The sequence below is a fragment of the Lissotriton helveticus genome, chromosome 1_1 (genome assembly GCF_964261635.1).
Source record: "Lissotriton helveticus chromosome 1_1, aLisHel1.1, whole genome shotgun sequence".
NCBI classification, from domain to species: Eukaryota; Metazoa; Chordata; class Amphibia; order Caudata; family Salamandridae; genus Lissotriton; species Lissotriton helveticus.
In genome coordinates, this window is record NC_136057.1 from 773,869,641 (window position 1) to 773,883,099 (window position 13,459).

Here is a 13,459-nt window from a genome sequence, read left to right on the forward strand (position 1 = left end):
GACAGGTAATCTTGAAATTCTGCACTGAGATCAATCTGTTGATAAAATACAAAGGTAGGTTGCTTCCCTACCACTCTCCTACGAGTCTCTATTTAATGGGCTACAAAGGTATCCTTGATCTCCTGTTTAGAAATGGTTGTCACACAACCTGGATCTCCCTGAATCTGGATATTAAATAAATTACTAAATGAATCATGGATATATTTAAGCCAGGGGATACGTGAACTTTTATCCAAGAGTAGACAATCTTTAATGATGATTTGAGCAAATTTAGTCTCATCTTTGGCCCAGATGGATCTCCATATCTATAAAGGCTGCATAGCAATCTGATCCGATAGGTGGTTTATTCCTACCTCTTGATGTTGGGGGTAGACACAAAAGGCTTTTTAAAAAAGAATTTTCTTTGGGTTGCAGAATCTGGTTATGATTATGGCCCCACACCCCTGCACCATAAAGGACTGTGGTAACACATCTAGCCTTATAAATGTCTACCATATCCTTAATACGACAATTGCCTAGCTTTGATGCACATTTTAAAATCTTGTGGGCACTTTTAACCATCTTTGAATAAACATTGAGTTTGTGTATCCAATTTCCATTACCTGAGTAAGTTACTCCCAGGTAAGAAAAAGTATTAACAGATTCTACTGGGGAACTCTCTATATAGAAGGTTTTCCATTTCTTAGTTTTCTGGCCACAGACCATAACAAAGGTTTTGGCCCTGTTAATTAATAATTTCCTATTGTTAATAAAATGACTAAAATGATCTATTAAGCATGTAAGCCAACTGGGGTTCTAAAATGCAACATAGCATACAAATCACATCTGGACACAAAAGCTGAAATGAGTTTTGCATCAACTGAAAAAATACTGGCGGCATAACAGACTGCTGTTGTGAGAGACAGAGCACTAACTCAGGAGAAGCTAATAATTGTCGTAACTCCAGTACCAACCTTCCAGGCTGTTACAAAAGCAATCTTTCCAAACGTAAAAGCGCTGCATCCTTGATGGATGAACTGGGCTAATTCTCTCACTGCAAGAGATGTACACTACAAATTCTATTCTACATTAAAGACACAAGCATTCTTGCAGTACGAAAAAGAATATCCTCTTCCAAATTAAATAATGCTGCTAGATCAGTATGAATACATAATTTTCACTGACTGTTCAGCTCAGCCAGCCGTAGGAAGTCAACAGCAATACAGTGGAGCTTGTGCAATTGTAAAGAGACATATGCGGGACGGTAAGTTCCATCCTAGCAATACGCAGACGCAGACGCAGTCTCTTGGACATTGCACGGCTCAGCTGGCAGAACTTTTGAAAATATCACATGCATTTAACATTTCTTTAAATTATATCACTTCCAGTACACTCTCTAATGATTGGGACTTTGAAACTGTGAATAGTATGCTGTCTGATTTAGAACAGTCTGCTGCATTCTCTAACGAAGAATTGTATGATGACACATCTGAATTTGATACCAAATATTGTTGTCAACATAATGGTCATCATTTCTTGCACAAAGCGAGTATCCCGCATAATATATTTACTTACCATCAATGGGAACATTGCCCGACACCACCGAAAGGTAGTTCACAAACATTTGCACACAAGTTTGCTTATTTTTCTGGGTTTAACACTTCAGACCCAGTCTCATATTATTACACGGTTGCACCCACACCTGCAATGAAAAATATGACCACCAACACTAAACAGATATACTCCGATTTCTTTATTTCCCAGCTGTCTTTACAGGGTTTTGACTATTGGAGGGACAGCATAGACATCAAATCTGTCTGGGGGACTGAAGATTGGCAAGTCCAGGGAACCCGATGCATTATTTAGAGCTTGTCTCATATCACAGCAGATTATCTTCCCAAACAATATAGTGTAACAGACTTCTTGTCTTCTACTAACCAATATCAAGGACTTGAACACAACTCTGATTTCCTCGCTTACACACTTTGAGAGATGGCACAATTATACACAGCATAGTGAGGATACGCTGGATGACTATATACACGAGGGTTCATACAATACTTCAGACCCCAATTGAAAGGGATTGTGGGTTTGGCCTTTCCACACAAATGAGTGTCAATCAAGATTCAAGGGTACCACCGAAGGGTTTAGTATCCATAGGCCGGACCAACGCTATGTACAACGAGATCATCCGGGGGTGGTGACATCCTGGAAGTTATACTTAGACTGGCTAAGAACCTCCACACTGTCCCACTGTCCCAGGTGAAACAACAGTTGTCCTTACTTTCAGATGACCTGGATCTAAGGGATCCCGGAAACCACGTCGAACAACGAAGTATGGAAGATCTCAACAGAAAGCTTTGGAGAGATTGCGTGAAAAACGATAGGGTTAACCAAGAAAAGGCTTTGGCATTGGCAAGACCACACTGACATACAGGTTTTATTCACTGGACAACATTGTGTCTTCTACAATAGATGTATTACAACAAGACCTGTCCATTCTTCAACATGGGCAATCGCAGTTACGGTCCATCCTATTATTAAGCTGGATGCTACAGTCATTGCGCTCTGATCATGTGCCTTGGCGTTATATCCACAGTACATCTTTGTTCTCTGCTCATAGTTTAACAGAAAGGCAGACAACAATGACACAGAAGAGATGCAAAATATACAATGCTGTGCGTTGCAAAATTAGAGCAATTACCTTTCACAGTGGCTGAGTCACCTTCCACAGAATGGTTAAGCCATGGCCACATAACATTGCCCGTGACAACATTCCAATTTCAATATTGTCTACAGTACCACCAAGTAGGCAGGTATGAAGCCTTGGGTAGGGAATACATTCATGAATTTTGAGAATTACCTTACAGATTTAGTTGCAGAAATGGGGACACTGAAGTCTTTCTCGGCAGTTCAGACTGTGAGAATTTGTTTAGAGGGTCTCTAATTTGTCAGGATATTATGCTTCTCTGACCTTGTAACCCTTTGGTTGCTAATCTGTCTTGTCACTTCAAAGGATCCCCAGGTGCTGTGATTCATCCGGTGTTCAAACTACTCTCGAACTGGAGTTGTTTGATGTTGAATGACCAAGGTGGTTGTTGTGGGATGCTGCCAGGCATCCCATATCTGGTCACAGTAAGTTCCAGGGTTGCTTGTTGTATGCTAATATTTTTTTCTACTGACCCACACAGTCAGAGAGGCGCCGCTCTGGACGTTAAATGTTTCCCTTGTACTGTTTGATTCTCTGGGCAGACTGAAAGTCATACTTTTTGTTTAAACAGCTTTATATAGCGTGAACTAGACCCGAGACATTGGGTATCAGAGCGCTTTACATGACCACCAGTTTTGTTACATGAAGACACATTAATTTTTGTTAGGCACTGGGAGATTAAGTGATTTGCCCAGAATCACAGGATGTTGAGCGTCAATGCCGAGACACAAACCCGGTTCCCCAGCTTCGAGGTCGACCGCTCTAGCCGTAAGGCTACATCCTCTCCTTTTTATTTATTTTATTTACGTCATTTATAGAGCGCCTGAATCACCCCGAATGGGGTATCTCTGCGCTGAGGACAACTGTTGGGATGGGTAGCAAAGTTAGAAAAGTAACGTTTTGAGCTTCTTTCTTAAGCCTAAGTACTTAGTGGTGAGACGAATCTCAAGAGGCAATTAATTCCACAGTTTGGGGGCAAGGTAGGAGAAAGATTTTCCTCCCAGCCTGGTTTGCCTTATGCGCGGGACAATGAGCAGGCCCTTCCCTTCGGAACGAAGGGAGCGAGGCAGCATGTATTTCACTAGCTTATCGGCAAGATAGGCAGGGCCCATCTGGTTTATGCCTTTAAAAACAATACAACAGATTTTAAAATGTATTCTTTTGCGAACAGGCAGCCAATGAAGCTTGCGCAACAGGAGGAGTGAGGGGGCACGGAAAGGAACGCTTGTTACCAGGCGTGCAGCTGTATTCTGGACCACCTGAAGACCTTGCAATGCTGATTCCTTAGCGGCGATCAGTAGAGCATTGCTGAAATCCAAACGGCTGAGTACCAGAGCATGAACGAGGGTTTTGCGTGTGGACGCGGGTAGGAAGTGAAAAACCTTACAGAGGAGGCTAAGTGCGTAGAAGCAAGCTCTTTTTGTTTCAGCTATGTGTTCATCCATGTTTAGATCTTTGTCCATAAGCACCCCTAAGTTTTTGACAACTGTCTTTGGCTGAGGCGATGGCCCCAAATCATCAGGCCACCAACTAGCGGACCAGCTGGTAATCGCATCCTTAAAGAGTATCACTTCAGTCTTTCCTGCATTCAGCTGCAGGAAGTTGCTGCTCATCCAAGATATTATGGCTCTCATAAATGTAAATGTAAATGTGGGTGTACTTGTAAAGCGCACTGCGACTCCATGGAGTATCCTAGCGCTGAAGACCGCTGGGGAACCCGTCCTGGTTTTCCCTGTGAGATGGTCCCTTTCTGGGTATCTCCAAGGTGAAACCAGGCATCCCCGGCGTCTGTGGGGGGCCGTTGTAGAGATGAGGCAAGCTTAATGCCCAGAGTTGCCGAGTGTGTTCCCTGGTTAGAGTAGGCACCGAAGCGAGAATTATCGAGTCGGTTTTGACCCTGGTCCACGACCCTGCCGCGTCGGGAATTGAACCCTGGTCCCGGGCCGTTCTCTGCTTACGGGTCTGCCACCTCTAACCAGTGAGCCACACCACTTCCTTGAACATGTTTTGGATGTCAGGAGTGTCTTTCTTGTATGATAGGATAAGTTGTGTATCATCCGCGTAGGAGATCGGGATAAACCCGATCTTCCTGAGCAGTGCTGAGAGAGGGGCAATATATACTACGTTGAACAAGGATGGGCTCAGGCAGGTTACTGAGGAAGTCCTGGAGCCAGGCCAGAGCAAAATTCTGGATGCCTATAGAGCGCAATTTGTCCAGCAGAATTTGATGAGAGATGGTATCAAAAGCGGCGGACAGGTCAAGGAGTGTAAGAATCAATTAATTAGGACATCTAGAGTGAGCTTAATTGTGTTATGAATAGACGACAAGTGATTGTCGACTGTATCCGAAGCGGAAGAATATTCAGGGGTATATTCAGCACGAAATTTACTGGGAGAGAGTTTGTGCCACTGTCTATAAGTGCGAGTTGTTGGGGCCTTTTTAGTTACATGTTCACGGGTACCAGTCAAGTCAAAGGATATACACGAGTGATCCGACCATGTTAGGGGAATAGTGGCTTTATAAGAGATATCAGATGAATTAGAAAGGATTTGGTCTAAAACATGGCCGGCAATGTGTGTCGGGTATTGTTCCTTTATGTGAGTCTGAGGGCAGACATTTCCCTCCAGAAAGTGGTGGCCTCCGGGTCATCGGGGTTTTCGCTATGAACATTAAAGTCGCCTAGTAATAAGAACTTATTTGTTGATATCACATGTGGAGCAATCAGATCCTGAAGAAGTGAGATAGAATTAGCAAGAGGCCCGGGGGTGAGGGGGGGGCCATAAACAAGAGCTCCCTTCCAGCTTGATTGTGAGAGAAGATCGATTCTAAATATGAGAATTTCTATATTGTCACTGCAATATTGATCTAATAATATCGCTGTTATTGGATCTTTATAAATAATTGCAACCCCACCACCAGTTTTATGTGGCCTATCTAGTTTTAAAATGCGATATCCGTCAGGTACCGCAATTGCAATATCCGGGGCGGAGGAGGGTTTTATCCAGGTTTCCGTTAGGAACCCAATGTCTGAGGAAGCTGAAGAAAGTAGGTCCCATATGTTGGTGCAATGTTTGGGAAGGGAACGAACATTCACCATAAAACAATCCCAGTTGGCTACAGATAAGCTATTGGTGTCAACGATATGAGAGGAGACATTAGCCAGAGAGAGTGGCAAGCTATGGTAGCCACAGAGAGGGCAAGATAGTGGGCCTTCAACCGAGGGGGGGAAATTGGTGAATACAAGTGTAGATCTCATTACCTGCAGCGGGAGAGGAAATACAATCTTTAATGGATACCAGCTCCTATCTAGAGTAAGTGGAGATAGTGCTAGGATGTGCTGTTTGGTCTGTAAGGGATCCGGCGGGGGTCCTGGCTCCGGGTGACGGACGGGCGCAGACAGGCTTGCCTTTGGCGCGCCGCCGGCGCGTCCGCTGCGCCCCCAGCATCCGTTTTTAAAGGGAAAGAGGTTAGAGCGCTAGACCGCTCACCTCTTCCTACCGGAAGTGTATACAATGCACCTGAAGAGAAGTAGAAAAGAAAGGTAAACTCCCTCCACAACAATCGAGCAACGCTCGTGGTGGACCGGGGAGTTCAAAGTACGAAAATAGGACAGAGTAAGTGAAGAGTTTATATTTAAAAAATGCCACTTGTCAGCCACTCTAACAAATTGCAGGAATACACAGAAACAAACTATTAAAACGTTGTGACTGCATACCAGTGTATGCAGTCAGCATACATTGTATTTTTAACTTGTCTGATACGAGTGGGATAGTACACCTATTTAAGAACATAGGTTCTGGGCTATTAAATAACTTTCAGACTATTTTCTGAGATATTCCATCTTTGATAAACTCCGTATTGGGAAGTGTTTTTGGAGGGCTTCCGCTGGTCCTACTTGTAGGAGGTATCATGGTTTTAATTTTCCTGCTACACAATGGACGTCCCAAATTCCAAAGAGATGGAAAAGGTGCTCTTGGAGCGACGTGAACACATGGTACTCCATCTGGGCAACACCTCGGCTTTGGGAGCTAAGCGAGCATTGGTTTCTGTCATTCAGATCAGTCTGGTTCGACTGCGTCTTGCCTGTACTCCGCTGCTTACTCTGTGGACACGAAGGGATGTTGGAAATCTGTCTAACACTTTCATCGGTAGCGCCTCCGGACGTGGATGTACTGCTGGACCCGTTAAATGCCCTTGTAGTGCAATGTTCTCAATGTATTCCGATCCTGATGTCGGCATTCTTAGAGCCACCATGGGATGCTTCAGCTCCTGTCGAAATGGACACAGGCTCTGTTCCAGACTTACAGGCATCAGTGCTTCCTCAGCAACGGCTGTGGGAACCGGAGAAGATCACCTTTGATCCATTGAGGTGTTATAGGGACTATCGTCTGCAAAGGCAAACAGTAGTGATGTTGCGTCTCCCACACAGCCCACATAAACATTTGGCTCTCCGGGTGCTGGGAACAATTTGGCCTTTTTCGAAAAACAACCTAAATTGGAATTCGAAAACATCATTTTTGTTTTATTTTTTCTCTTTTGCTCGCATTGAACACTATGGTTTTTGGCGTGCTCAGATGGTCCAACAGTTTATAGACTGTTAAGAGGACTTATGTAGAGTTTTTTTTTTTACCTTTCATCTTTTTGAACACATCGTGTTTTTATGTTCATATTTGTTTTTAACAGGTATATTTTAGCATGTGTTAGTTTTATCCTCCTTTCAGATGAGGAGTGGGTGTTATGTACTCCAATGTACCCCAATAAAGGCCTAGGTAGTTGCACAACCTTTTACCTACATTAGCCCTACCTTGTTCTACTTAACGTTCTGGCGCCGACTTTCTACCTAGTTAGGTACCGAATAGATGTTGTGTGGTTTTCTCCGAAAAATATCCTCCTTTATTATGCATGAGGATTCTCGGTATCACAGGAGGATTACCATCTTTTGCATAATAACTCTGTATAAGGTTTACCTCTATTGTCATCCTTGGCCAACATGCCCACAGTACAATGACACATCTAGGTAGAACCCCTAAGAGTACCTTTCGGGTATATAAGCACCACATCTTCGCTGGGCAAACCAGAGGAGAAAGACTTCCATGCTGACACGAGATGCTGAGGTCACTGCACACAGACGCTCCAGAACGCAGTGGTCTGATATCCCTTGCGGGGTGTCCCAACTCTAGACCAAGATGGGGTCCTTTGTTCTCTCACATCAGGTAAGGGGTTTCGCTCTTTCCTAGGGGAATCCTTGGCTATACACCTACATACATGCTAGGTACACTTGGGTTCATCTAGTTAAGGTTTGCATTGTAGAAGTATACATTATTAATATCATGTATCTATATGCCTCCATATTTTCATTGTTTTAGCACTATGGTAGAATTTTACCTGCTATTTACTCTATTGGTGTTTATAACCGTATACATCTGTTTCTGTCTCATGGTTGTGGCAGCACATGTATTTTATGCTAGAATTACCTTGGTTTACTAAATACTTATTGAAAACGTCTCCACCGTTTATTGTGTTTATCTCTCTGAGACAAAGTGAGCACGAGTGACTGAGCAAAAAGTATTGTACTGTTTACACGATCCCTGAGGGGTCAGGGTTGTCATGTTTGATAGTTGCCAGAAACTATTCGCTCCTTGGTAAGAAGGGATCATAGTGGCACAGTGAGCTGCCTGGTCTTCAAACTAACATATCCTTTGGGGGTGTCTGGAATCAGTCTGAACACCACGGCAGGCTTTTCCTGGATTGCATTTGCAAATCTTCAGGTAGGATGCTGATGCAGTTAAGAAATTTTATTTTTTCTCTGTTACTGCCTTTCCACAACTCCTGAAAGTGTGGTGGGCTCAACATTCCATTTCAATATTTAAAAAGTTATGCCTGTAGATGGGTGATGATTCCAAGCAACTGGGCACTGGATCTAACCCCCTCCTTATCAGGCCTACATCCCATTTTTCTGCAATGTGGCATTCATAAAATGTTTGGGCCTGCTGAGTCCAAATTCGTTACTTAGAAATCAACATTGGCTTCTGATGTCTGACAATGAGATTGCGCTTTTTTTCTATTTGTTGAGTAAAATACATTGTCACCTGTTAGTCAGAAGAAGATATCCTTGGGAGGCAGTTAATCCATGCCAACTGATTAAGGGCCATTTGTACGACGCTTGCATTTTGTGACTCGTAAATTGCAATGTACAACAGTGTTTCAGACACTGTTTGCGATTCCCAATGGTGTTGCAAATTGCATGCCTCCTCAATATTCATGAGGCATGCGCAATTTGCAACCCCATTGGAAATGGCTTGCACTCACAAGGATGGTGGCCTGCAGGGGTCAGCAGACCACCATGTCTCTGACTGCTTTTTCAATAAAGCAGTTATTTTTTATGCAGCCTGCTTTCCTAAAGGAAAACGGGATGGATTTAAAAAAAGAAAAATGAAACTTTAGGACCACTGCCTGTCCTTAAAAAATATTTCCTCACAAAAGGGAAGGGGTCCCTGTTTGCGAGTGGTTTACCACCTACTTGAAGCTGGTGGTAAACTGCAAGTGTTTTGCGGCCGCAAATGCGGTCGCAAAACAATTGTATATGGCAGTGTGTCTTGCTATTAGGAAGGGACGCCCCTTCCTAGTAGTGAGAGTCACAAACGCTATTTTGCGAGTGAGTGACTTGCAAAATAGCGTTTGTACATGCCATTACCTTTACTTGCGGTCACAAATGGCCGATCTCCCGTTTGCGAGCGCAAAAGAGGGTCGTACATCTGGCCCTTAATGTATATAAAGTCAGCTAAAGAACCTTCTATGAGAACTGTAGTGGGATTTTCATTATAAAAATAGAAAAAAAGAATATTCATCAGTGATTTTTATATGGGTGCAAAGGAAATGTAAACCGGCATAAAGTCTCCACAAACACTATAAACCATCTGTCCACATTCACCCCAAAATAAACCGGATTGTTACCCTAAGGACTAAGCGGTAACCAACTCAAAATGGTCCCAGAGTGAGGCCAGGGGACGCACTTAATTGTTGTCTCGTCATCAAAATTGATGACCTCCAAGTGGAAGGTGTATTGTAGCTATACCCATTTCAGTTTACAGATACCAGTGGCAGTATACTATGTGTGTCTGTGGAGAAAAAAAACAGGGATTGCCAGTGGCTGAGATTAATTCATTCTTTTTTCCATTACTTATTTTGTGACTCTGATTCTCACAGTGTGATAGGTTTGCTCACATAAGGGTTTGAATGCTCACTCTGCCAAAGGACCCAAGTTTCAACTCACTAAAGAGACCCAAATAAGCTGAAATCGGTCTGGGGTTTTTTGTTTTCTCATCGGGAGAGCACCAGGGTTGACACTTCGGACTGGATTGTTTTTATTGAAGTAACGAAATGGGCTGACTTGTACATGGCTAGTGTCTGTGTAGAGTGGTACAGTGGGCAAAAAATGGACTGGATTGTGTCCCAGGCGATCGCCGGTAGCTGAGGTTAATTCAGGCATTCTTTCCTATCACATTTGTTGTTTGTTGCAGTATATGTCCTAAGTTTTGAAGATATCTGAGACTTGGGCCCGGCCATATCATTAAAGCTTCACTTTACTAATGAGGCCAAGTTCATGCTGAAACCAGACTTTTGGTTTTTTTCCATCTCTAGGGAAGCTGGCCTGGCAGTTACGGCTAGACTGTCATATTGGAGTCGCCCCAAGACTGATTTGCATATGTCTGGTCTATTTTAATGGATACAAAGCAATGCATTCCTTCCATCACTAAGTTGTTTGTTCAGGAAAAGTCACTTTTAGGTTCAACGCCTGTTTGCTCTCGTCCTTTAGTTAAGCTGATTAGAATGGCTTTTCAGCGTGTCTCAACATAAGTTTATTTTGACATTGTCATTAAATAGAGATGTCCTATAACATTCATTTAAAGGATACATATGGCTTATTAATGGTAAGATACACAAGAGGAAAAGCTCTACCTAATGCATGTGTTTATTAGTTCCTCCTTAAAAGTATTAAATACTTCTCCCAGTAGCGCATGTGCATATTCCTTCTCTGTAAAGTCTGCATACCTATGTCTATGTTGCTGCGAGTTGACTTGAACTGTGCCTCTGACACTCAATGTAGTTCATCCATTGCTAAAAATGTAAATTGATACTTGTATAGCGCACTACTCACCCGCAAGGGTCTCAAGGCGCTTGTACGAATACCGCTGTGGAACCCATCCTGGCTTTCCCTGTGAGGTGTCCACTCCTGGGCACCCCCAAGGTGGAGGCCAGGCATCCGTAGCGTTGTGGGGGCCGTTGTGGAGATTAAGCAAGCTATTGCCTCTTCAATAGGCACCGAGGCGAGAATCATCAGGTCCGTGGAATTTTTTTTGAGCCCAAGACCCGCCGAAGCGGGAATTGAACCCTGGTCCCAGGCTAGACCTCTGCATCAGGGTCTGCCGCTCTAACCATTGAGCCACACTTCTCATTCCTAGTATGTAGCAAACAAATCACAAGATGCAATAGACTCAGACTGATCTAAAGTGTATTAGTACCTTTATAAATTGCCTGTCCTATATGTAGAAATTCGTTTCTCAATCACAAATCTAAAGTATTTTATTATTACCCAAAAACGTGGAACATAGGCTCCCAGTTTGCACTTCTGATCATGGCTTTTTCAGTTTTTGTATGCAATAGAAAATAATTTAGCAAATGCATTAGTGTATGCCCCATTTAGATTTTACACTGAAATTTTTTGAACTAGTATTAACTTGCACAAGTAGCTAACGGCTAAAGTAATGTTCACCCTGATCTTTTACCTTTTGAAATACAAGCGGTTTGAGTTGCCTTGAGTTAGAGATTCTGTTGTGTTTTTTGACTGTTCCACTTAGTCGAATTATAAACCTTCACTTGTACTCTGATAGCTTGTTCTCTCTATGAGAGAGAACATTAAACAATCGACAGCATGCAGTCTATTTATAATTACTTATAAGCTAGATGATAAATCTGTCTTTAACACAAAACGTTGTGTGGTCCTGTACCTCGTTTGACTTTCACGGGCCAGCAGTGCATTATGTGTAGCAGTAGTTCCAGGGCCCAGGGCTTTGAGGAGCCCACTGCACCCCAATCAGTGGCTGTCTTTTAATTACCTAACCAGGAAATGTTGGGGGCAATTTTCATGCTTGGATTAGAGCCAGTTGCTCCCGTGCTACTTCCTCGTGTCTTTGGATCAAACTGTATTGCTTAAGGCAGCTATCCAGTGAAGAGAAAATGGTACTTCTATTTACATAGTACCGCATCACTAACAATCCCCAACATTGGACAATATACAATGTTGCCTCGTTTGAATACGTCTGCTTGGGGTTTGAGATGTATTGTATCATTCACCGAATAATCCTTTTGAGACTGTTTGAATTGAAAGAATATCTGATCTTTAGTTTAACCTTTAGCTAAGATGCTTATATTTTCGATTTCATCTGCAAATTAATTTTCAGAAATCCGTTTCTAGGTTCCCTAGACTTGACGTTTCATTGTTTGTGTACGTTTGGTTATTTCTTATTCCTGGTTTGAATATTTATATATTTTTATGATATTTTTGGATATTAATAGATTCGCTGTGATAGCATTTTTCACATTCCCCCTTAAGAACACTTAATACATTATTTAAACAAATATTAGACATTTTCAATAAATTGTCACTGATTTTATTTTATTTTTTTATTTTTATTATATTGATGATAGTTGGCCCTGTTAACAAATTCTACATGTTGTGTTTACTTTCAGCACTGATGAGTTCTTTACCTTTCTTTTGAAATTAAATCGGCAATGTAATTACTTGACAACCGCTGTGGAGAATATTAATAAGCAAATTCCAACGGATCCTCACAAGGTATTTGAACTTATTACCACCAAGGAACTGTTGATATTCCATTCACCTTTCTCTGGTTTCTCTTTCGCTAATCTCGCAGGATCCCCTGACCTCTTAGTAGATATAAAATGTCCCTCCACATAAAAGAAAACTGTCACCATTAAAGCCTATATGTAAGTATGACCTTAGGCATTATGCCCTGTATCCTGAAGCTATGGTATGGTTACTGCTGCTCGCTATTCCTGCTCAGAGAGCTCAGCCTAGAAAATAGGAACATTATTCCAATTTTCTAATACTGACTAATAGATTTATTTTTTACATTTTGGATTAGATGTGGTACATGTGTCTAGTCTCCATGTAAAAAAAAGAAAGAATTCTTGACTCTAGTGTAGCTTGTGTGGAAGGTACCTAGGGCAGAGCGGCGAGGCTGAAATTCTGAGCTCTTTGCTGAGGTCTTTGGACGTGGTGGGGAGAGAATGCTACAGGCCCTCTACATATTCCAGTTTCTCTAGCCCATGGATTGCCACTTTGCTTCAATTTCTACAACAAGCTAAGCAAGCAAAATTTACCAGGGGAATGAAGAGATGCCTCCTTTTCCTTCAGTACCGTCACCATCAGTGGAGTGTGTTTGAGAGTAGAATCATTGCAAATACTATCCTTATCTCCTATTGGACCAGGAGCTATCGGGGCATATCATAATGACCTCATTGTTACAGCAGTAAATTGATGGATTATAGGGTGTTCTTCAAAGGGTAAGTGGTAGGTAAAAAACGTCGTTATTGTTCAGGCATGTCTATGAAATACACGTTTCCAATCAAAACTCCCAACCCCAGAAACCCACACAGTCCAGTACGCAGGCATTAAAACAACCTAAGCACGCCCCCCATGTCTAACCTCATTTTAAACAGTACAGCGTATTACCACCAATTACCAG

At 42.4% G+C, this 13,459-nt stretch overlaps 1 protein-coding gene across 6 annotated transcripts in view; it reads left to right on the forward strand.

Moving 5' to 3' along the window:
• The window catches only part of ASZ1 (ankyrin repeat, SAM and basic leucine zipper domain containing 1), a 2,002,188-nt gene that overhangs the window by 1,734,143 nt on the left and 254,586 nt on the right, over positions 1-13,459 (forward strand). For all 6 annotated transcript variants that reach the window (XM_078674339.1, XM_078674340.1, XM_078674338.1 and 3 more), the window contains one exon: positions 12,441-12,546. In XM_078674339.1, coding sequence (XP_078530465.1) covers positions 12,441-12,546 — 106 coding nt within the window. The remainder of the gene's footprint in view (positions 1-12,440; positions 12,547-13,459) is intronic.